The sequence below is a fragment of the Aedes albopictus genome, chromosome 1, assembly GCF_035046485.1.
Source record: "Aedes albopictus strain Foshan chromosome 1, AalbF5, whole genome shotgun sequence".
Classification (NCBI taxonomy): domain Eukaryota; kingdom Metazoa; phylum Arthropoda; class Insecta; order Diptera; family Culicidae; genus Aedes; species Aedes albopictus.
The window spans coordinates 103,381,717-103,405,040 of NC_085136.1; the positions used below are offsets into that span (position 1 = coordinate 103,381,717).

The 23,324-nt window shown below is 39.9% G+C and overlaps 1 protein-coding gene and 2 long non-coding RNA genes across 3 annotated transcripts in view; 2 read left to right on the top strand and 1 right to left on the bottom strand.

The window, feature by feature from the left end:
* Positions 1-10,318, bottom strand: part of LOC115256383 (amyloid protein-binding protein 2-like) — a 43,121-nt gene extending 32,803 nt beyond the window's left edge. Inside the window, exons 1-2 of the mRNA XM_029854779.2 lie at positions 9,991-10,318; positions 9,691-9,954 (exon numbers count right to left, since the gene is read on the bottom strand). Coding sequence (XP_029710639.2) covers positions 9,691-9,834 — 144 coding nt within the window. The 5' untranslated portion in view covers positions 9,835-9,954; positions 9,991-10,318. The remainder of the gene's footprint in view (positions 1-9,690; positions 9,955-9,990) is intronic.
* Positions 10,319-14,524: 4,206 nt separating this feature from the next.
* On the top strand, positions 14,525-16,316 carry LOC134285425 (uncharacterized). The gene is made up of 3 exons (XR_009996368.1): positions 14,525-14,565; positions 15,174-15,373; positions 15,868-16,316. It is a non-coding gene; the product is annotated as an uncharacterized LOC134285425 (long non-coding RNA).
* A 536-nt stretch (positions 16,317-16,852) lies between these two features.
* Positions 16,853-17,216, top strand: LOC115257789 (uncharacterized). The gene is made up of 2 exons (XR_003893363.2): positions 16,853-16,992; positions 17,054-17,216. It is a non-coding gene; the product is annotated as an uncharacterized LOC115257789 (long non-coding RNA).
* The last annotated feature ends 6,108 nt before the right edge of the window (positions 17,217-23,324 follow it).

The following is a 23,324-nucleotide window of genomic DNA, read 5'->3' on the forward strand; positions in this document are numbered from 1 at the left end:
AGCCAAGTTAGGACGTTACGACAAGAAAAAGATGAACAATGATTTTACTAATGTTTTCCAATAAATTAAAGGAATCTAGTAAATAGTAAACTACCATTGATAACAATACAAATACAATTTGTTTAATGGGGTCAATTGAACCGATGTTAAAATAAACATGCAATAATATTTGTTGTTATGTAAACAGATTTCGCCTTTGAAAAACCAAAGAATTCACATTTCTCGGTAACATTTTTCTTCAGCATTTACATATACTAATGGCCATATGTATTGTGAACGATTTATGATATGGATCATACGACCTGAGGTCTGACTTGTGATATTTGGCAGTTATTTCAAAAGATTGATGATAGATAGAGATCAACAGCTGCCAAGCAACACATATCAGACAGACATCAGAGTGTTTGACTCTTATCATAAAATGTGCATATCATTCTGGCGGCCGTTAGTGCTCGTAAATGCTGGATATAAATGTTAGCGGGAAATATAAATTCTATGGATTTTCAAAAGCGAAAACTGCTTACACAAATATTATTGTATTTTTATTGTAACAACGATTCATTTGACGCCATTCAATTAATTGTATTTGTATTGTAAAAACAATGAAAATACAATAAGATATATTGTTTTCTTTTGAAAATTGCCCTAAAAATGTCTCATAAAAACACAATACATTCTATTGTTTTTCGCGTAAAAATGTATGAAAATTTTCTCAAAATTTTATGGTTAAGATACATAACAACCACCATTTTTTATTGTAAAAGTGCCATTTACCATTCGCCGAATGGTATAGTACAATAGGGGTGATGGTGAATATGCTGTGCCAATTACAATATTTTTAATGGTGAATAATTGTCGAAAAAATGGTGTTGTAACAATAAAATTTATCGTATTTTTATGATACTTTTTATCAGGGAAGAGAGCCTTTCTTCTGCAGATAGGACCTTTAGACATGATCGGCCTGACTTTTCAAATTTTACCAATGATTAATGAAAAGTTTATGACACATTCTACCGTGACGTTACAACGTTTTGACGCATTCGTAGTCAGGTTTTCCTCCATAACTCATGAAAACGAGCGTAAACCGCAAAATATGTTTTCATATTCGGATTCCTTGTAAAATTTCTGATACATTTGACCTATTGAACATTTAGTTTTCATTAGAAAAACGTGTTTAAAATGCGTATTTGAAGCGTTACAACGCGCTAGAATCCGACTCTCTCTAACGCGCTACCAACATCTTAAAAAATCTGCTCGGATTTTTATGATATTCTGACATTTTTTTCCACCATTGAAATTTATTGGTTTGTTCTTCAATTCAATGGAATAAAACATTTAAATTTCGGATTTGTTTTTGGACAATCGACTTTTACATTTCGTGACGTTACAACGCCCGTTCAGCTTCGAACAGGGTTCTGCTCGCGTTGTAACGTCACGAAAATGCACATCATGTTAGAATTAGAATAATCAGCCAAATTTATCCGAATTTGTGAATACATCATTACATTATCTTCACTGCTTCAAGGGGGACTTTATTCTATTGAAAATCCGCTTTGTGATAAATGGCTCGGAGGGCCAAGTTATTGCTATCAGTAGTATGAATACTCCTTCATGAAGATTAATGGTACCCATATTCGGCCTAGTACCACCCATATCCATCTAATATTGTCCCAAAGATTAAACCGTTGATATTCATTACTTCGCACCGCCAGATATTTATATTTTGCAGCATAAAACTAATCACGCCGTCGAATTAATCATTTTTTCAATAATTTATGCAATGTCATTGATTCAATTAAAAACGCTTTAAGATGTGCGAGCAGTTATTGAACCAAAGACATACCTGAGGATCTGCATACCTTTTAGGGGCATCATTTTCTGTGATTCCAGAGACAAATAGACCTAATTCTGACAAAAAAAACGTCCTATATATGTCAGAGTCATAATTACTTAGAGAGTTAGTGTCTTTGGCAAAGTTGTTTGATAAGTCAATAACTTACAGCTGATTTACTATTGGATGTGAGATTCAGATACACTGGGCGACGTTTATTACAAGTTTACAATAGTTTAGAATTTCTCAACAAGTTTTCGACAAATTTTGATTGGTTGAGAAACTATTTTTTGGCAAAATCTTTGGGCACTTTATAAGAAGTTACAACATGTTGAATATTTTTTGAATAAATATAAAGTGCATTATTTTTCAAAATATCAACTACCACTAGTCAGTTAGAAACTTGAACCAAACGGCTTTTAAACTGAAAATTCTTGACAAGATAAACAACTTTTCCAAATACATCAACATTCTAAAAGTCTAAAGTCTAAGTAATTAGAGTCCCGAGATATATGAGTTTCAATTTCGTAGGTGTTACGTCTGTTTGTCGGTGATTCATGTTATATCAAAAATAGATGTAACACTGACGTAATATCCATCCCATATATTTCAAGATCCTAACTATTTAGACAGTTGGTGTCCTCGATAAAATTGTTTGGCTGGTCAAGAACTTTCAATTGATGGGTCGTATGATTAGGAGGCGCTAGAGGGCATACACATTATTAGTTTTACTTATCTTATCTTAGCTCGTGATTAATTGGAAAGATGGTTGCTTCATTATAGTTGTTTGGTAGATCACTAGACTTTCAGTTTAATAGCCGCATGGTATTAATTTCTGCCACACGGTGGTAGCAGTTGCAAATTTTTAAAGGCATGCCACTTTTAATAATTACCCAAAACACATTCAACAAGCCGTAACTTATTATAAAATATATCAAAAATTCTCAAATTTTGACTGATAGTTCCTCATCTTGTTATCTGTAATTTCTACAATTTTGGACTTGGTTGGTTAGCTCTACACAAAGATGGAGCGCTTTAAGCAGAATCATATTTTTGACTGTGTTCTATTAACTCTTATATTTAAGGAATAAGTGAATCAAATTAAATTTTGAGAGTTAAGAATTATATATTGATCTTTGATTACAATTTGATTTGAATACAATATGTCCAAAGTGAAAAAAGTTCCAGCTTGTAGAATACTTTTCAAGAAATTCTAACCCCTTGCCTGCTTTTGCAAAATGGAAACCAACGTCTTCTAATGGCAAAATCTCACATCTATTGGTAAATCAACTGCAAGTCCTTTACTTACCAAACAACGTTACCGAAGAAATCGTATTTTTATGTAAAAGGGATCCTGAGATGTATGAAATTTAAAATTTGTAAGTTCTCTAGCGCCGCCTGTTGGTGGAACTTTAAATCAAACTGTCCATCAACTGTAAGTCTTTGACCAACTCAATAACTTTGTAATTTCGTCAGTGTTTCGCCTGTTGGCCACTCATATCACAGAAATTTTCGGCTTGAGTGGTATAAGATGACGATTAAAATTTTTTACAATATTGCAGTACAATTACATCGTAGATTTTGGCCAAACACCATCTCCCCCGTCCTTCAAAAGTCTACGTAGTTTATTAACCGGCAATGGTACGCAATTTATAAACGATATCTCGAAAAAGAGCTCATACACAACGAGAACGAAACTGTTGTGAATATAGAACTACGTTTGTACAATTCAGAAGCCGTGCAAGCCAGAAAGATTTGGTCTTTTCCACAGAACTTTTTTTCGTGACGTTACAACGCAAACTTCAACCAGGTGAAACTCAGGCTTCCGTGAACCGATTTTCTTTTTTTTAGTCTCATTTAAAAGATCTTTTCGAGTACAAAGAGCATATAAAATTTCATATTTGTAACGTTTTCCGTATTTGAATAAAATTTAAAAATGTTGATTTTTCGTGACGTTACAACGGAATAAAAACCCATACTATGATCAGCCATATTTCAGAGTTGTAAAGTCTTCCGATTTAAAATCTTTTTATGCTAAAAAATCTACATACATTTATCCACAAATGATGGAAGAGTTTTGAAAAATCAGTGTGTTGGTGTTTAAAACACGATAGTTTGGATGAAAAGTGTGCTTAAAAGACTTAAAATCACGATTTTAATGTTAATCTTAATCGTCGTTCAATTTATATTTGCTGTCACACTAATATCATGTCGAATACATTTTTGGATTTTTACGGTCATGTAGAATGTGATAAAAATGTCAAATATGCCATAACTCAATTTTGAAAAATTGGTATCGATGATACGGGGCCCGTAGAATGTGTCTTATGATTTTTTTCACGTTGATATCTAGCTAGAGATTAGATCTTGTGCTCAATTGAATAAAACTGGTCACAATTCTGCACATTTGATAGATATTAGCTTGTGAGTGCTGACATTGTCAATGGTGGTTACGTCAACTATGCGATTATGGGCAGTTTACGGTCTTGGGCAAAGTTTTTCGACATATCCTAGCCTATACATTAACATCATTAGATAGATCGTTTTAGACGAAAAATTTCAATTTACGGGAAAACTGCAGAAAAGCACGTTTTCCCATACTAAATTCAATACAAATTTCAATCGCAATGCGGAATACGGGGAAATAACCAATCGCTCCCAAATTTTGCACAGTTGTTTTGGGCACAAAAAGGAATCCAAAAAGCTTTGTTCCGAAAAATCGACTTTGTTGACCCAATCTACTAGGCATGGCAATCATACCTTGAGGAGGAGTGGTGGAGTAATTGACAACGCAGAATGCCATGAATTGATAATCCAATCATAGTAAGAAGCGATCTATGAGTTTTTCGCGTGAAGCGAGCAATAGCGCATCAGATTGCATGTTTTGTCACGTCTTTTGTTGTAAATCTTGAGTGTCCACCTGACGCGGGTGACTGATTGTTTGCTTTCCGCGCGGAGTGAGCAATAGCGCTTAAGTTTGTATATGTTGTCGCGTCTTCAACCCTAAAAGGGATACCTTCATAGCCTCAGTTTCGTCACCTCGCTGAGTGTGTTCCATCAAAGACGAGCTCTGAAAGGCGCCTGGGGTCCAATAGACCCCAGGTATCCCTTTTAGGGTTAATAGTAAATATTAAATGATCACCTGACGTGGGTGGTCGATTGTTTGCTTTCCGCGTTATGCGAACAACATCACTGCAGTCTGCACGGCATACTGCAACTTCAAAAGGTCATATTACTTATCAAAGTGAATCCTGACCCAACGATACCTGCCCTACTAACAATCACTCCTTCCTGCAGCCTTTGGTGGAGACGTGCGGTAAACGACAACTTCCACATAACAAAGGATGCCATTAACATTCCTTCACTCTTCCAACCTGACTGCAAGGACGTGGCCGGCGCCGTTATTGTACTGTTAAAGAGAGCCTCTGAAGCGTACACAGTGAGAATGTTGACCACTCCCAGTCAAGTATTCAGTTGATTCATTGTACAACTGTCATTGGCGAGTCAATCACGGAGTAGCAACCATAGATATGTGCAGTCAGTCTAAGCTAAGCTAAGCTAAGCATAGTAAGAAGCGATCTATGAATGACAGGTATAAAAGCAGTATCTCCATAGCAGTGAGTTCATTTGTTATCAAGCTCTTATAGAAGCAATATCAGTAGGGCCCATATAGCCGAGGCGGTAAACGCACGGGTATTCAGCATGACCATGCTGAGGGTGACGGGTTCGATTCCCGGTCGGTCCAGGATCTTTTCGTAAAGGAAATTCCCTTGACTTCCTTGGGCATAGAGTATCTTCGTGCCTGCCACACGATATACACATGCAAAATGGTCATTGGCAGAGGAAGCTCTCAGTTAATAACTGTGGAAGTGCTCATCATTTCATTTATTTAGTTCACATCAAATTCATGATAATACTGAATCAACAATTTGCCGCCATAATACTCGATTTGCAGCTGCAGCTCTCCATCCTCGGTCACGCCCAACACTCGCCAGATCACGCTCCACCTGGTCCGCCCATCGTGCTCTCTGCGCTCCACGCCTTCTTGTACCAACCGGATGGTTAGCAAACACCAACTTTGCAAGGTTGTTGTCCGGCATTCTTGCAACATGCCCTGCCCACCGTATCCTTCCAGCTTTGGCCACTTTCTGGATACTGTGTTCGCCGTAAAGTGCAGCGAGCTCGTGGTTCATCCTTCTCCGCCACACACCGTTCTCCTGCACACCGCCGAAGATCGTTCTTAGCACCCGTCGCTCGAAAACTCCGAGTGCTTGCAGGTCCTCCTCGAGCATCGTCCATGTCTCGTGTCCGTAGAGAACCACCGGTCTTATTAACGTCTTGTACATGGTACATTTGGTGCGGGGGTGAATCTTTTTTGACCGCAGTTTCTTCTGGAGCCCATAGTAGGCACGACTTCCACTGATGATGCGCCTTCGTATTTCACGGCTCACGTTATTGTCAGCCGTTAGCAAGGAACCGAGGTAGACGAATTCTTCTACCACCTCGAAAGTATCCCCGTCTGGAAGTGCTCATAGAACACTAAGCTGAGAAGCAGGCTTTGTCCCAGTGAGGACGTTACGCCAAGAAGAAGAAGAAGAAGAAGAAGAAGCAACATCAAATAAACTAAGAATTGTTATATCGTTAAACCTATTTTCCATTCTGGAGAACCTAATCCTGCTGGTCAAGTTCCAATCTCCAGTGAAACTACTGGAAGGATCCCAGAAAGAGCTTCTGATTCAATCTCACAAGCAAATCCTTGAGGAATCCCAGAAGGAATAACGCAAGAAACCCATAAGTATAAGAGCTAGGGAAATTTTGCTGGAGGAATCCCAAATGAAATTCCTGTGAGAGTCGCAAAGGAGCTTCTGAAGGAATCCTTACTAATCCCACCGAAAAATCTCATACGAACCTGCCTGGGAATTCCAAAAGGAGTTTCTGGTAGCGTGTCACCAATTAGTCATAAGTCAAGCACACTTTTACAGGTTGAAAGAACGGGTTTCATTTTAAAGAATAAAGCTGCTTGTTCCCAAGCAGCCCAAACGATCTTCTTGAAATTTCCTTTTAAGCATGATCTAGCTAGACGTTCATTTTGAAATTCCTGCAGGTTTCTTCAGAAGTACCTAAAATAATTCTTTCAAGACATTTTTTTTCAGAAATTCTTCTGAGATTCCTTCGGCAGTATCTCCTGAGATGAATCACGGAATTCCATCGAGCACTTCCTCAAGAAATCTTTCTGGGATTGCACAACGAATACTAGAGAGAAAGAGCAAAGCTGGGAAAACGCTGCTTCTAAGATTCAGCGATTTCTTCAAGAGGTTTTCATGGGATTCCTCCAAAAGCTTATGCTAGATTCCCTTCAGACGTTTCTTGCAAAAAAATCTCTAGGAGTTTGTGCAGGGAATCCTTCACAATTTTTTTTCTGAAAATTCGCCTAGAGTTCATTCTAGAATTCTTCCAGGAGTTCTTTCTGAGAATCCTCCAAAAGTTTCTCCTTTAGCAGTTCCTAGTGAGAATTTTTTTTCTAGAAGTTCCTTCAGAAAATCCTTCAGGTTTTTTTTATCTGTGTTATCGTTATTTTTAGCCCTATGCTAGTTCACGGATTTTCGGGACTTACCTTTTTCTTCCCTACCGAAAGAGGAACTCACAATTTGTGAATTTGTCGAGTGTGGGATTCGATCCCAGGTCCTCGCCGTCATAGTCACGTGTTTTAACCTTTACACCAGTTCCGGTCCACACCTTCAAAAATCTTTTCAAAAATACAGTTCATTATCCACATTCTCCAGGAGTTTTTTTTAGGATTTCTCCAGTATCTACGAGCATTTCTCTGGTGTTTGTTTTTACGATTCCTCCAGGAGTTTTTCTGAGAATTCTTCAGGAGTTCCTTGAGGTGCACCTTAATTTAGTTTCTGAATTATTCCTCAGGAAACATTCTATGAGGATTCCCAGATTAAACAATTGTAGGAATCCCTAACGGATCCTCCGAAGAAATTTCTGGAAAAATCCCCAGAAGGAATCAAAAAAATAATATGGAGAATGGCATAGAAGGCATTCGTGGAGAAGTCCCCGGAAAGCATTCCTAGAGTAACTAGAGGAATCCTAAATTTTAAATTTCTGGAAAAATCTTCAGAAAAAAGTCCTGGAGGAAACCCATGATGGAGTTCCAAAAGGAGATTTGGCAGGAATCTTTCCAGTGGAAATTTCTAAAGGAATACCCACAGAACTAATTCTCTCCCTAGCAGAAATCAATGAAGGAATCCTAGATGACATTCCTGAAGAGTAATCTACGGATGTTTCTGGAAGAATTCTCAGAGAAAAATCTTGAAGGAAACCTTAGTAGGGATTCTTGGAGTAATCCACAGATGAAACTGCTAAAGATGAACGCTAAAAGGAAACAAAACAAAAATGGCTAGATCATCTGTATGGTTGATCCGAGCTGATTGTGAATGTTCTAACCGAGCTTATTACTGAAATTCTGAAAACCTTCATGATATCACGAAGACTCACTACGGGAATAAGTAATTCTGTACCATACAGCCACTCACGAATCGAATTAGTCATTTTACGAAGTGACAATAATGTTAATGATGATTTTGATTTTCACGGGTTAGGACGCTATCTCCTGTCAAAATTTCATTCATAAAATCGGCTCATAAAATGGACTATTGTATGTCGACCGCTTGCGATACGAATGAGAATGAATGACTAGTATTCTAAGTACAAGTACGGCTTCCAACCATTTGCCGCAGTATGCTATCGTTGCTGACAAGCAGCTACGCAAATAAAAATGGCAACCGTATTCCTTCATTCAATTTCTCCAAGATTTATTTATTAGGTTTTCTTGGTTTTCTTCTTTTATTGATTCCTGCCGAGTTTCCTTTAAGGATTTCTCCCGAGTTTTTTCAGAAATATTTTCAAGGATTCTCTTCGGGATGTTTTTATGAAAATCTCCAGGGATTATTTCAGTGAATCCTTTTGCGATTTCTTCAATAATTCTTTGGGAATTCCTTCTTAAATCTTCTAGACTTTCTTGAGAATTCTTTCTGAACTCTCTCAGTGACTCTCTTTGTGATTCTTTCATAAATAACTCCAGAATTCTTTCATGGATAGCTCCCGGGGTCCTTCAGGGATTTCTGGCGGGATTCCTCCTGGATTCTTTCAGGGATTCCTCCCGTGAAATCTCCTGTAAATCTGTGAGGATTCTTTCCGTCATTTCTTCCGATAGGATTTCTCCTGGGATTTTTTCCCGGAAATTCTGCGAGAATTTCTATATGAGGGGAGTAAAGGTATTTAGATTCTTTCTCCACAAATTCTTCAAACAGTTTCTGTGTAAATTCCTTAATGTTTTTTTCTAAAGCTGTTATTGTAGAAACACTTTTAGGAGTGTTTCATTATGAATTATGAATTACATCACGAAATTGTTGAGGATTTCCTTCGGGAATCCCTCCAAAATGTGCCTGCACACATCTCCTACACTTTTTAGCTTTGCTGTTAGACTGCCTTAGAAATAATTTTGTCCGCCTGCTGCTATGGACATTTCCCATAGTGCATGTCAAACGACGACGGAGCAAAAGCAACAATAACAATAACAACAACACCAGCTGCTCTGCTGGCGACTGATGGCTTGGGAAAAAAAAATGAACGAAAAAAAAAACGGGGAGAGCGAAAAATTGTCACCTTCGGGATGTCCTTGATCGGGACGACGACGACGGAATACCCAAAATAATCCATTTTCTTCTCTCAATCTACTGTAGCAGATGACTCGTCCCAATCCCAACAAGTCTTAGTCATCGACGACACCGTCGTCTTCGTCACTCGACACAAGACGAACCAGGAAGCATCAACCATCAGCCATCACCTACCTGTTCGTAGACGCTGGCCAGAATCGCCGTCGGAAGCATCCGCAGGTCGACCACCGTGCGGTCCATGCTGGAAACGCTGTAGTTCAGGTTCCGCACGTACGCCACCAGGCAGGAGCTGTACAGCGAAGGAGGTTCCCGGACCATCCTTCCCACTTTTTCCCGAATGGTTTCTTCTGTTCCCCTTCTCAAAACCAAAAAATTAACGATGGCACTTCCGCGATTGGTAACCAACCACACCACACCACAGCACAGTTCGATTTCACACACTACACTCAATGAGAGTCTAATATACTCTCATTGCACTACACTCTTCTCTTCGGGAAGCTTGGTCCGAACAAAATCACACCACCGAAGCAGCTGCAGGGGATCACTTTCTAACAACGCTCCTGGGAAGCCACAATATTGATACGAATTTCCCGCAATAGAACGGAGGAATATTCCGGATTCGGATCACCACAAGCACACTTCACAATTTAGCTACTATTCTGGAGGCACCACCAGGCCAGGAATCGGGGGGAAATAGTTTGTAAATTTTCAGACTGCGTCTGCCACTAAAGTCTTTTCTGCTCCGCGAGCGAACGAAATCCGAACTACATTCCAAAATACGACGAGACGAAAAACTGACGACGACGACGACGGCGGACGAAAAGTCACGACAAGACTGACAGCAATCATCAGCGAGCAAAAGACGGCGGTGATGACGGTCGATGGTGGGGGCTCTCTGACGTTTCGGTTTTCAATGATAGGCACGGAAAAATCATGCAATGAGCCATGAGCCTCTGCACGAATTTGCCCTGTCCTGCTCACTCCCACAGAAAATTTGAAAACAGCGCGCACAGTAAAAGTCACATTTGACTTTTACTGTGCGAACTGTTTTCAAGTTTTCTGTGGGAGTGAGCAGTACGCCAAATTCGTGCAGAGGCTCATTTTAAGAAGTGACAACAATGTTGATGATGATATTATGCTTTTGGTCGAAATACAAAGTGACCGAACGTGCGAAAATTGATATTGCGACATTTGCACCCATTTAGACTCGGCCGGAATTCATTATTATCACAGTCGAATTTCGCACACGACTTCGCAGCGGCCCACGTTCACAACTTTGCTCGTGTTCATAACAGCGTCATCGGAGGCACAACTGGTAAACGAATTAAGTTTAATTAGTGTGAAATATCGCTGCAAAATGAAAATCCGGTGGATTTTCAAATTATCACAGAAGTCTAAATATTAACGAGAAACCCAATATTTAACCTACTTAGAAATGTCGCAACTCAATTTGGATTAGTGCAAATTGTTGCTCATAATTAGCTTAATGATGCGCAACAGAAAAAATAGATTCAAATTTACTTCGCAGCTGTAACTTCGCATGTGCTTCTTGCGACGACTTCGATTTGGTGGTGCGACGATAATATTGATTTTCACGGGTTATTGAACGCTACCTCCTGTCAAAATTCATTCATGAAATCGGCTCGTAAAATGGACAATCCATATTTTATCAAGGGGGGGGGGGGATGACAAAGGGCCAGAACAGGGGGTGAGAAACTCGGCATACTTGATTTTGTTCAGTAGAATAACTCTGGAGCTCGATTTGAATAGGTCGTATGTGCTTTTGTCGATATAAAATTCGATCAGTTTATTTTAGTCATTGTAGCAATATGGCAGATATTTTGCAAACTTTCAATGATGGAACAGAAAGCCTGTTTTGTGAGGGATCTGCTGTTTGTATCAACTTTGCTCAATTTCAACGGTTTTCGCTATTATGAGCGAATCCAACTGATCGAATTTTTAATCGACAAAAGCACATACGACCTATTCAAATCGAGCTCCAGAACTAGTGTATTTCTATTTTTTGTGCCAAACGTGCCGGTGATGTGCCGAAGTGTGCCGGCGTGCTGGCAGTTATGCTGTCAGTTGATTCAGTACATTGATTGATGCACCAAGCGAAAAGAAGAAGAAGTTTTGACATCCAAGCGGTGTGCCGTCGATTAGATCCTCGTCGCTGATTGGTCGATGGATGTAAACGGCACACCGCTTGGATGTCAAAATTCTTCTTCTTACCGCTTGGTGCATCAATCAATTTTATGTATCTGGCAACCTTTCTCTTGTTTTGATTTCGCTTTGATGTGTTCCCAGGGGGCCAGCAAAAGGCAAAATCCCCGTAGCTCACAACAAAAACACGTTCAAAATTGTTTGTGCTGAAAACTGATGCGTTACACAATTTCTTACTGATTTACTTGCTATCTTCGCGTTGTCGTGTAATTTCGAACGATTGCACGCCAAAATTTTCGTAACCTTTTGCTAGTTTTACACGTTTTACTTAAGTAATAACTTATGATAATGACTAATTCGCAGATGTCGTGCACTTCCCAGATCTGTCAGAGTGCCCAAAAGTGTCAATTTCCCAAACATGTCAAATTCATGTGGGCTACGGCACATCTATTCGTGGTTGACGTCCGCGCTACCCCGCTGTGTGTTCCTGATTCTTCGTAATCATAACCAAAAAAATCGCTGATTCAGCAGCAGTCTGTGAAATTTATGTAGCGAAAAACTGAGAACTGAGAAATTTGCAGTCGATAGCACGATGGTCAAATCCGAGGCCAAATCTATCCTATAGAACGCACTAGAAGGCCAAACTTTAGATCCACATTACTTGTCTTCGCCCTTGGCATGCATTCAATCCAAAATTCTTCGCGAAATTCCATCGCAGATCTGTTATTTTAATGGCTTTGCAACCTGCAACTACGTTTTTGATGTCATCGGAATGCCTTTGAATGTCTGAATCCCGTCATGCTTGAAATTCAGTATGAAATTAGAGAATATGAGAGTTAGACCTGGAATCCTGCCTGGAATCAGATTGCAATTACAACACCAGGAACAGTTGCATTTTTTTTAATCAGTGTTGATACAAGTTGTCTTCGTTTTCTATTTCTTCTCCAGAAAAAAAAACACTAAAAATTGTTACCAGTTTGATGACAGCCAGCTCCAGGGGGTGGGAAACTCGGCACAATGTGCCCGGCACACTTTCGGCACACTCGCCGGCACATTTATGAAGCAAGCTGTCATCAAACTGGCAACACTTTTTAATTTTTTTTTTCGAAAAAGAAAATAATGAAGACTAGAATGAAGACAACTTGTATCAACATCCAACACTTTGATAACAAAAAATGCAATTATTCCGGGTGTTGCTATTGCAATCAAATTCCTAATCTCATATATATTCAATCTCTACTATGCAAGACTGGCTTGATGACGAGGTTATCAGAACGGTTTAAAGGCATTCCAAAACGGTACCGAATGTTTAACCTGAGAGAGATACAAATCCTTTGGAAGATCTGGGACGCATGCATGATTAGAACGAGGCACTGAAGTTGGAGATTTGTAGAACCAAGGCCATGATAAATATTTTTCATTCCGTCAATTTCTGGGGAAATATTACCTATCCTGGAAAGAACGTAGCCAGTGGAGGATTTTATACGGTACTGATATCAAGTCTATGCTGATATGTTTGTGCCGAAAATATCTAAATCATTGCAGGAATGCCTTAAACTAGGCCTAAGATGCAGCAGAATCAGCGAACTTTTTGGTTTTGATGATGAAGCATCGGATACATCAAAGCGAAATCAAAACAAGAGAAAGGTTGCCAGATGCATTGATTTAACTGACAGCATAACTGACAGCACGCCGGCACACTTCGGCACATCACCGGCACGTTTGGCACAAAATCAAGTGTGCCGAGTTTCTCACCCCCTGGCCAGCTCCATTTATGTGCCGGAGAGTGTGCCGAAAGTGTGCCGGGCACTTTGTGCCGAGTTTCCCACCCCCTGATTCAATCTCTACTATGCAAGACGGGCTTGATGACGGGGCTATTATTTAGAACGTTTTAAAGGCATTCCGAAAACGGTACGGAATGTTTAACCTGAGAGAGCTACAAACTCGGCTACAAATCCTCTGGAAGATCTGGGAAGCATGCATGATTAGAACGAGGCCCTGAAGTTTGTGATTTGTAGAGCCAAGGCCATGATATTTTTCATTCCGTCAATTTCTGGAGAAATATTATCCTGCAACCTGTGCTGGAAAGAACGTAGCCAGTGGAGGGTTTTATACGGTACTGATATGTTTGTGCCGGAAAAATCTAAATCTTTGCAGGAATGCTCGACACGCAGCAGAATCAGCGAACTTTTTGGTTTTGATTACGAAGCATCTAGACACATCAAAGCGAAACCAAAACAAGAGAAAGGTTGTCAGATGTATTTAATCAACAGACAGCATAACTGCCAGCACGCCGGCACACTTCGGCACATCACCCACCGACGAACCGACGTGACAGCTAGAACAAATAAATTCAAATTTGTTGCCCGCGACGCCATGATGAAAAATAGCCGAACACTATCGCCACCTCTATAACGGCTCGCGATGATTTGATAGCTCTGATGGCGGGGACCGATAGCAGAGTCACGACGAGTGGACACACAGCGAAGGGGAATCGGATTGAGACCGGCGGAATAATAAACACGCGGAAACTTTACGGTATAAACGATTTAATCAATGAATAGAGAAAAAGATACACGTTTGCTCTCGGCGAGTTATTGGCGCGAACTGATGTTCGTTGGTCGGCAGGGTTGCCGTTTATGCTGCGATGTTCAAGGGGTGCGCGGATGTAGCGGAGGGTAATCATCGCTCTCCACACTCCTCCTCGATGTGCAGCCTCCGCAATCGATGTTATTCCAATCCAAGGAGACCACAGAAGCGGTCGTGCTTCGTCGGTCCCAACGGTTTTGTCAAAATATCTGCGGTCATCAGCTCAGTCGGACAGTATTCCAGTCAGGGGGTGGGAACCCTGATAAAAAGTATCATAAAAATACGATAAATTTTATTGTTACAACCTGAGGATTGCGGACTGGAATTTGACAGCAGCCAGGCTGCTGCTAAACCTCTAAAGTGATCAGAGTGTGCCTGGATACAAGTTCGATTTGGAAAGTCACGCTAAAACCTGCTAAAATAAGCAAAACGTTCAATGACACACAAACTTTTTCATCGTGAACGAAGACGTTTTTCTGTGTTAAATTAATATGTAAAACTATCCCAAAGTTTACAAAATATTGTTAAAAGCCCACGCAAGATCAAAGCATATGATTGTTTACGTTTTATTGTAACTTTTGATGTCGGCAATTTGGCTAAACTTTGTGTGGAATAGATTGTGCGTGCACTGTGAAATAGATCTCCATAGAGATAAGGGTTCATTCACAAATTTCATAACGCCAAAATTGGCCTTTCCTGACACCCACCCACCCCTTCGTAACACTATTTATATGGGGAAAATTTTTATTTGTTCGGGCTGTAACACCATGAAGGATACCCACCCACCCCCTCCAGCGTTATGACATTTGTGAACAAGCCCTAAGCAACACATCGACGGAGAGCACTCGAAGAAAAGATATGTGTTCAAATTGAATGATTAAAATAGTTGAGTCCGCACACCTCAGGTTACAACACCATTTTTTCGAAAAATATTCACCATTAAACATATTGTAATTTACACAACACACTCACCATCACCCCTATTGTTCTATACCATTCGGCGAATGGTAAATGGCACTTTTACAATAAAAAATGGTGGTCGTTATGTATCTTAACCATAAAATTTTGAGAAAATTTTCATACACTTTTTCGCGAAAAACAATAGGTGAATCCGAATGGTCCCCATTGTAGAGGCACTGAGTGAGATAAAGAGAAAATCGTTTGTTTACATAAAAAATCAACTTTTTTGTCACCAAAATTTACTCATATTTTGCACCGGTAGTTGCTATTTTCCATTGGCAATGGCTTCTAATATCATCATTCTCGGTGCCCACGCCGACAGACATCGGATTGGTCAGCTAACAAAAAATCCGGGAGATTGCCCGCCGGAGGCATAGCAAGAGCTCCTCAAATTAATCACATAAATTGTTCGTAAGTACCTACCGGATCTAAGCGCATCTGAAAGAGAATCAAATTTTCTTTCCGAAAAGTGCTCGTTTGTTTCTCAACGATGCGGAATTCGATACGAAAAAGTGAAAAAAGTGCACTTTTCCTATTCTGCGCCATGGAAAATTTTAGCGGAGCCCCTTTTTTCATAGGGTTCTCATTCCTGCCACCAGATGCGGAAGGATCGTTAGCTTCCGTTGGATTTACCTATAGAATGTATTGTGTTTTTATGAGACATTTTTAGGGCAATTTTCAAAAGATAACAATATATCTTAATGTTTTTTCATTGTTCTTACAATACAAATACAATTAATTGAATGGCGTCAAATGAATCGTTGTTACAATAAAAATACAATAATATTTGTTGTTATTTGTAAGCAGTTTTCGCATTTGAAAATCCATAGAATTTATATTTCTCGCTAACATTTATATCCAGCACTAGCTGTCCCGGCAAACTTTGTCTTGCCAGGCTGTGGTGGTTTGACAACTGTTGAGCTCATAACGTCACCGCACTCTAGATTGGTTTTATTTCGATCGTGTTGATTTCCTTCCCAGCTCACGAAAATCAGTATTTTAGCATTTTTCTTACTTTTTTAGTTTATTTTCATAACTTTTTATACATATAAACACAGCCACCATGAATACGAATCGAACCGTACAAGAGTCATCCTGATCGGTCCACCCGTTTGTGAGTTTTGTTGCCTCAAAGGGACTTCAAACTCATTTTTATATATATAGATTTACGAGCACTAACGTCCGCCAGAATGATATGCACATTTTATGATAAGAATCAAACACCCTGATGTCTGTCTGGTATGTATTGCTTGGCAGCTGTTGATAAGATCTATCTTCAATCTTTTCAAATAACTGCCAAATATCACAAGTCAGACCTCAGGTCGTATGATCCATACCATAAATTGTTCACAATAGACCATTCCCGTCAGACCTAACCCCCCTTTTTTGTATTTTTCTTCGAAAGACAACTGTTTTTGATGATTATTGCCGCCTTCGGATTTTTATTATATGTACTCCTGATTTTCTTACAAATTTTCAAAAACCGAGAAATTCACCACTTTTGAAAATAAAAACTGGCATGCGAAGTAGTTTTTGGTAACCCTAAAGATGGTGATCTTTTTTTTCACCTCGCAGAAAACGAAGAATATCTGGGAGCCCTATTTAATTATGTTTATTTACATTTGGAAACGTCAAACAGCATATTTTGAATATTTTTTATCGATTCCACATCAGCCTGCAGAATCAGCAGAACAGAATCCAAACTACTCGGCTAGTATGTTCAATCTGACGACGGAACGTCGTGATTTTCGATGGAGTTAACAGGTTTGTACTTTTTATAGGATTGATTGGCTGCAGTTTTGATACACACATTTTTTTGTTTTAGAAGAACGGCCTGCTGAAGAGCTTCCACGATGTAGAATGAGGAGCTAGATGTTGGAGCAAGTGGTTTCCGTTGCGGTGACTTATGCAGGGTTCGTCGGTACGGTGTGAGGTCCCATACAGGACACCATCCAAGAGGAAACGTATGGCCAAATGCAGCAACCAGATTCTCATATCAAAACTTCCCTGCCGGCTGAATAAAACTGTCGCACCTCTCTGCTACATAGTGCCTTGCATCTGGAAGCTGGATCCTCTTCACAACCCTCACAACTCTGTAGGATTTCTCCATATATATATCTACAAACTCCTCAGAAGATCGATCGCGAGGAATTACGTGCAGTCTAAGACGGTTTAGAAGTTAATCTCAGCGTCGCGTCGATATCATAGCATATGGTGGTTGAAGGGATAGGTTTGGTGGAACCGGATGGAAACAGTGGAAGTCAACAACAACAACAAGGTAGGAAAGGAGGCGGGTCACCGAAGAAACGGATCCCGATAACTTTTTAAATAACCCAGTAATATTTCACAACCTTTGAATATATGTTCTACTTAGTTATGACATAACGTCGTACAATCCTTGAGGGATTCCTTCAGGAGTTTCTACATTCTTCAGGGATTTCTCCAGGAGTTATAATGTTTTTTTTGAAACTTATCTGGGAATGCTTCCCCCTAATCATCTAGGAGTTCCTCTATGAATTCCTTCAGGATATCATCCAAGAGATTTGATCCTTCAAGGATTTTCCAGCGGCTCCTTCGGAGTTTCTTTCAGAGATATCTTGAAAATTTTCCTCAAGGAGTAATTGAGGCTGAGGGATTCCATTAAATATCCTTCAGATAATTCTCCAGGAATTCATTCATGAGTTACTTCAGAGATCTCCCCAGCAGATCTTCCTGGAATTCCTCCAGAACTTCCTTAAGAGATTCTTCCAGGAACTTATTTTGATTAACAGTTCGTACAGGGATTCCTTCAGGGGTTCCTTCAGCTTTTCAATCAAATACCAATCGAGGATTCTTCCTGATGTACTTCAAGAATTCTTCCAGGGATCCGTCCAGGGATTTCTAGAGATGCTTCCGAATATCCTTTAAGAATTCCTTAGGGAATCCTTCCAGAGATTTCTCCACAAATTCTCCCTGGGGTTTATCCAGGAGTTCCTTCAGAGCTTCCTTCAAGACTTGATTCAGGGATTCTTTCAGGAGTTCATTTCAAGAATCCTCTAGCAGTTCCTTCGAAATTCCTTAATTAGTTTTTACTGGGTTTCCTTCAAGTATTCTTTCATGTATTCCTAAAGGAGTTCTCCAGGAGTTACTTTAGAAATTTCTCCAGGAGTCCCTTGAGAGATTCCTCCAGGTATTCTTTCAGAGATTCCTTCAGGAGTTCGTCCAGAATTTCCTTCAGGGAATTCTCAAGGAGTTCCTTCAAGGATTCCTTCAAGATTTTCTAGGCGCTCCTCCAGGGATTACTTCAGGAGTATGGGTAACGATAAAAAGAATAGACTGAGTCGCTTGCTAAGATGTCCGTTTATGCACCTAGTATGTCGCATTGCGTATGGCTCCTAAAGGCAAGACACTGTGCAAACGAGAGTAACTCTGAGAAATTCTGAGTAACTATTTTCACCAATGATCGACGAAAATTGTTGAAAAAAAAACACCCCTAAAACTGCAAGATAAGCGAGGTATCGGGCAATGTTGTTTTTTTTTTTTTTTATCTGTATTAACGAGATTTTTAACCCAAGGCTAGTTCATCTCGGGACCCACGCTTTACTTCCCTTCCGAAGGAAGAACCCACATTTTGTGAGTATGTCGGGAGTGGGATTCGATCCCAGGTCCTCGGCGTGATAGTCAAGTGTTCTAACCATCACACCAGGTCCGCTCCACTGGCAATGTTGTTTTGATTTTGCGATAAATCAGGCAACACCGAAGCAAAAGCGGGAGCAATCCGCAGAAATTCTGAGCAACTCTTTGAAGGAAAATGTACTTTCCAGCACAGTGTCTTGCCCCCAAGTATGGCTCTAACCGGTATCCTATAGATAGGTTGGTATAACAATATAGGGTGGAGCGGGGCAAGATGGGTCATTGCCATTTTTGGGCGCATTACTCATGTTTAGATTATGTTAATAATTTTGTTAGATGACCAGTATGAATATACAAAAGTTTGGGGCATTGATTGAAAAATTATTCACTCATTGGAAATAAAAAATAAAATGGTTTTTAGTCATTTTTCTTATGCGATACATTCCATATAATCTCCATATAAACGGTCGCGGGGCAGGATTGGTCACCTTCAATTTTGAACGTATTTTTGGAGCATATATTAGAATGACTTCAATCACGCGAAATGAACGCTCAAAATTATAACATAAAATTATGATAATTTTTTAGTGAAAACATTGATTTTCAAGTCGCCTTAGGACCACTCAAATCGTAAAGTTTTTTATATTCCAAATAAATTTATAAAATGTTTACTAGTAGCTCTTGTTTACTCAGTATGGATATGGAGCATATATGAATGCGGAACAAATTTTATATTTTGACGTTTTTCGTTGAGAAAATGTAAATTACTTGAAAGGTGACCCATCTTGCCCCGCACTTTTTTCACGGCGCAAAATCGATCACTTTTTAAAACTGCTTGTTTAACCCTTATGTGGCCGACAGAGTACCCGGGTACCCAGCGCCCATTTGAAAAGCACGGTGTAGAAAAAAAAAAACAAAAAGTTTGTCGGACACATAACGGTTAACAACATTACCCGTTGCAAGAAAATAGAGAGCGAAAAAGGTGCAGAATCGCTAATAGACCTCCGCTGGTATGTTTAATCGTTATGGTGCCTTCTACAAAAAGTGCGCGAATTGGCCAAGGAATACTGCGCCGAAAACACCAAAATGATTTTTCTTACAGGCGGAGATGTATGGGCGCTTGCGTGTACGAATTTTCGCGCAACGCATAATATTTAATGAACTCGACACTGATTTTTCATTTGGGCCTAACTGACATTTTCGAGTTCTCTTCATCGATCCTCTCTTTGTGTTATCATACAGAATGTGTATTGAGTTTTCCAAAGATTTTTTGGCTGAAATGCGAAGAAGACGACTGCATGTTGCTATAGAAACAAAAAGAATAATGATTTTGACTGTTTTGATCAAGTTATTAGCGAAAGAGAGAGTCGACGAAGAGAAATCGATCAAATCAGTTAGGCCCTTATGAAAAATCATTGTAGTTACTTTTTATGGACTTTTAGCATAGCTAACTAGTGTATTAAAGAGTAGCGGACGAATACAAACCAATACGATTTGTATTTACAAAGTTTTGGTGATCCAATCTTAGGTGACCCATCTTGCCCGCCCCACCCTATCTAGAAAAATGCAAGCTTATAAAACGTTAGAAGTTGTAGATGCACTCTCATTGTAATATTAATTTGCTTTATTTTTCATTTCTTGCAGTTTATTCTGGCGATCATGGCTGTTCAAGATTTATCATGCCATTCATCAAACCACCTACATGTCGAACACCATCATAGACATCCAAAACCAGGTCAACGTTAGCATGAAGGGATTATAATTTTACTATAGATACTTAATAATTTATATTTGTTTACAGGTAATAAAAAGACGTTAGGGGGCGGGGGAGGTTGTTCTGCTGGGCTCTACAAAATACCCGAAAATCCGAGTCTGCCAAAGTTCAAACTTTCAATATTTTATAAGTGATTCAATTATCTAATCGAACATAAACAAAGCTGGATCACCAAGTCCTCTGAAGTTGCGAGGTGACGCATTACTTATTTACTTTTTAATCAAACTCTTCATATTAAAATTTTGAAATAGTTTCTAAATTATTCTGGCGTTTAATCAGAAATAAGCCAAGCTGGATCACCAAGTCCTCTGAAGTTGCGAGGTGACGCATTACTTATCTACTTTTTTAATCAAACTCTTCATATTAAAACTTTGAAATAGTTTCTAAATTATTCTGGCGTTTAATCAGAAATAAGTCAAGCTGGATCACCAAGTCCTCTGAAGTTGCGAGGTGACGCATTATTTATGTACCTTTTCAATCAAACTCTTCATATTGAAACTTTAAAATAGTTTCTGCATAAATTTGGCGTTTAATCAGAAATAAGCCAAGCTGGATCACTAAGTCCTCTGAAGTTGCGAGGTGACGCATTACTTATCTACATTTTGGCTAAAACTCTTTATATTGAAACCTTGAAATAGTTTCTACATGATTCTGGCGTTTAATCAGAAATAAGTCAAGCTGGATCACCAAGTCCTCTGAAGTTGCGAGGTGACGCATTATTTATCTACTTTTTTAATCAAACTCTTCATATAAAAACTTTGAAATAGTTTCTAAATGATTCTGACGTTTAGTCAGAAATAAGTCAAGCTGGATCACCAAGTCCTCTGAAGTTGCGAGGTGACGCATTACTTATCTACATTTTGGCTAAAACTCTTGTAGCGGTATTCGATAGAGAACCAATAAATTATGTTATCATATGAGAAAACTAAACTAAACGAACAGCAATATAAATTCAGTAACCTTCAGAACGAACAGCAGTATGTTTCATCTACTTGCATGCAATAATGAACTAAGATCACTCACTAATAAACTCGGAAGTTATCGTTCACTCACTTGGAGCGTACATAACTCATCTCACGAAGCATGTGCCAAGGTCCGTTGGGATTGAGTAAGATCTCCCGTCGGGATCACTTGTCGTTACCCTCAAAGAATAAGACTTAGAAGTAAAGAATTAAACCGAGCTAGCTAAATGCGAAATGTTTGAGGGGGAAAAGGACAAAATCACTGATCGGCTCAAAGAGTAATCGGGAACCGACTTTTGATAAGATCGTTACCCGATTTCCGGTACGAAGGCCCAAAACCCAAAAGACGACCTTACTGAGGCATCTCAAGTTCTGTCTCGTCCACTTTGATCTGACCCGTGGAAGAGGCAGGAGTGTGAAGTTTTTCTTTAAATAGTTTCGCGGTGTGTTTGTCCCAGGTAATTAAAACGTGAGAAGTGTCTTAGTGATCAGTGTTTAATAGCTAGATTTTCCCTCCCGTTAGGTAGTGCTAAAAGCAATAAATTAGCCAGGTTGTGCGGTGCTGTGCGAGGTTGAGACTAAGAAAAGGTAAGGAGAAAACTGAACGCTTCCCGAACAAAAGCTCATTCCCGTCGAATAGCCGTTCGACGGCTTTTTATTTGGCAGTTTGATTTCCCGCACCACCAACCCTCCCGCTCGACACACCGCGCCCCATACGCCATTTCCACACTTCTGACCCCACGCGCCAGCTTCGAAGGTCCTAACTGCCGGCCGGAGTTAGAAGGGAGTTTGCGCCGTCACCATCGCACTCCACCAGAGCGATTTTCCCGCCAGGAAGCAGAATTCACTGCGCCGGCGGCCTGCATCACCAAGCGCCATTCATTTGTGGTCCCTTTGTTCATCCGCGTGGGCCAGCGTCGCTGAAGCGACGCGAAGGAAGGGGCGACGGTGCCGGTATAACCGGCAATGAAGAGACGGTAAAGCAGAAGTCCAACCGTAAGTAGACTGCCCATGTTTCTGCTATTTTTGGATGGATTGAGACAGTGAAGGAATGTGAGAGTGGGAAGCGTTCGTGAGAGCTCGAGAGCGAAAATCTAAAATTAGATCGATAGGCCAAATAGAAATCCGCACAGTTAGGAGCAATAGAAGGGAGAGGAAAGTTGAGAGATGTGAAGTGGGTACCCGAATAGAAATGTAAGATCGTTGGAATAAATGTTATTTGAAAGTTTGTGTTTCCCTAAATGATGTGAGTAATTCTGTTAGTTAGAGCTTCCCGTAGTTAATGCACTGGTTCTAGGATCTTTTTCACGTTTCGTTCGTTTTGGTTGTAGTTTTCGTTGATTTGTTGTTCTCCAAGTCGGACTGCTTGGGATCCTCAGTCCTCCATTTTTGTCCTGAAGCGTGTAGAGAATTGGGGTCGAGACGGACTTGGCCTGTGATGATACAGGTCGACCACGTGCATTCGTTATCGGTAGAAAGTCGTGTTTTTGATTATTCTTTGAGTCGGTCAGTCGATATCGTTTGGAGTACTTCCAAACATAGAACATTTGCTAGTTCGTTCGGTCGTTTGATTTAAACTGAACTCGCCCTGAGGTTTGAGTTTGCCGGGCAATTGATATCGACAGGTGGTCCTCTTCGGAGGTGGCGCATAAGCCACTTTGTTTCCCTTCAACCCGAACGCCCTAGTAAAACTTTTCTGAGCCGCCTAGTGCCGGCTACAAATTGGCGCCCAACTGCAAGGTTTCAAA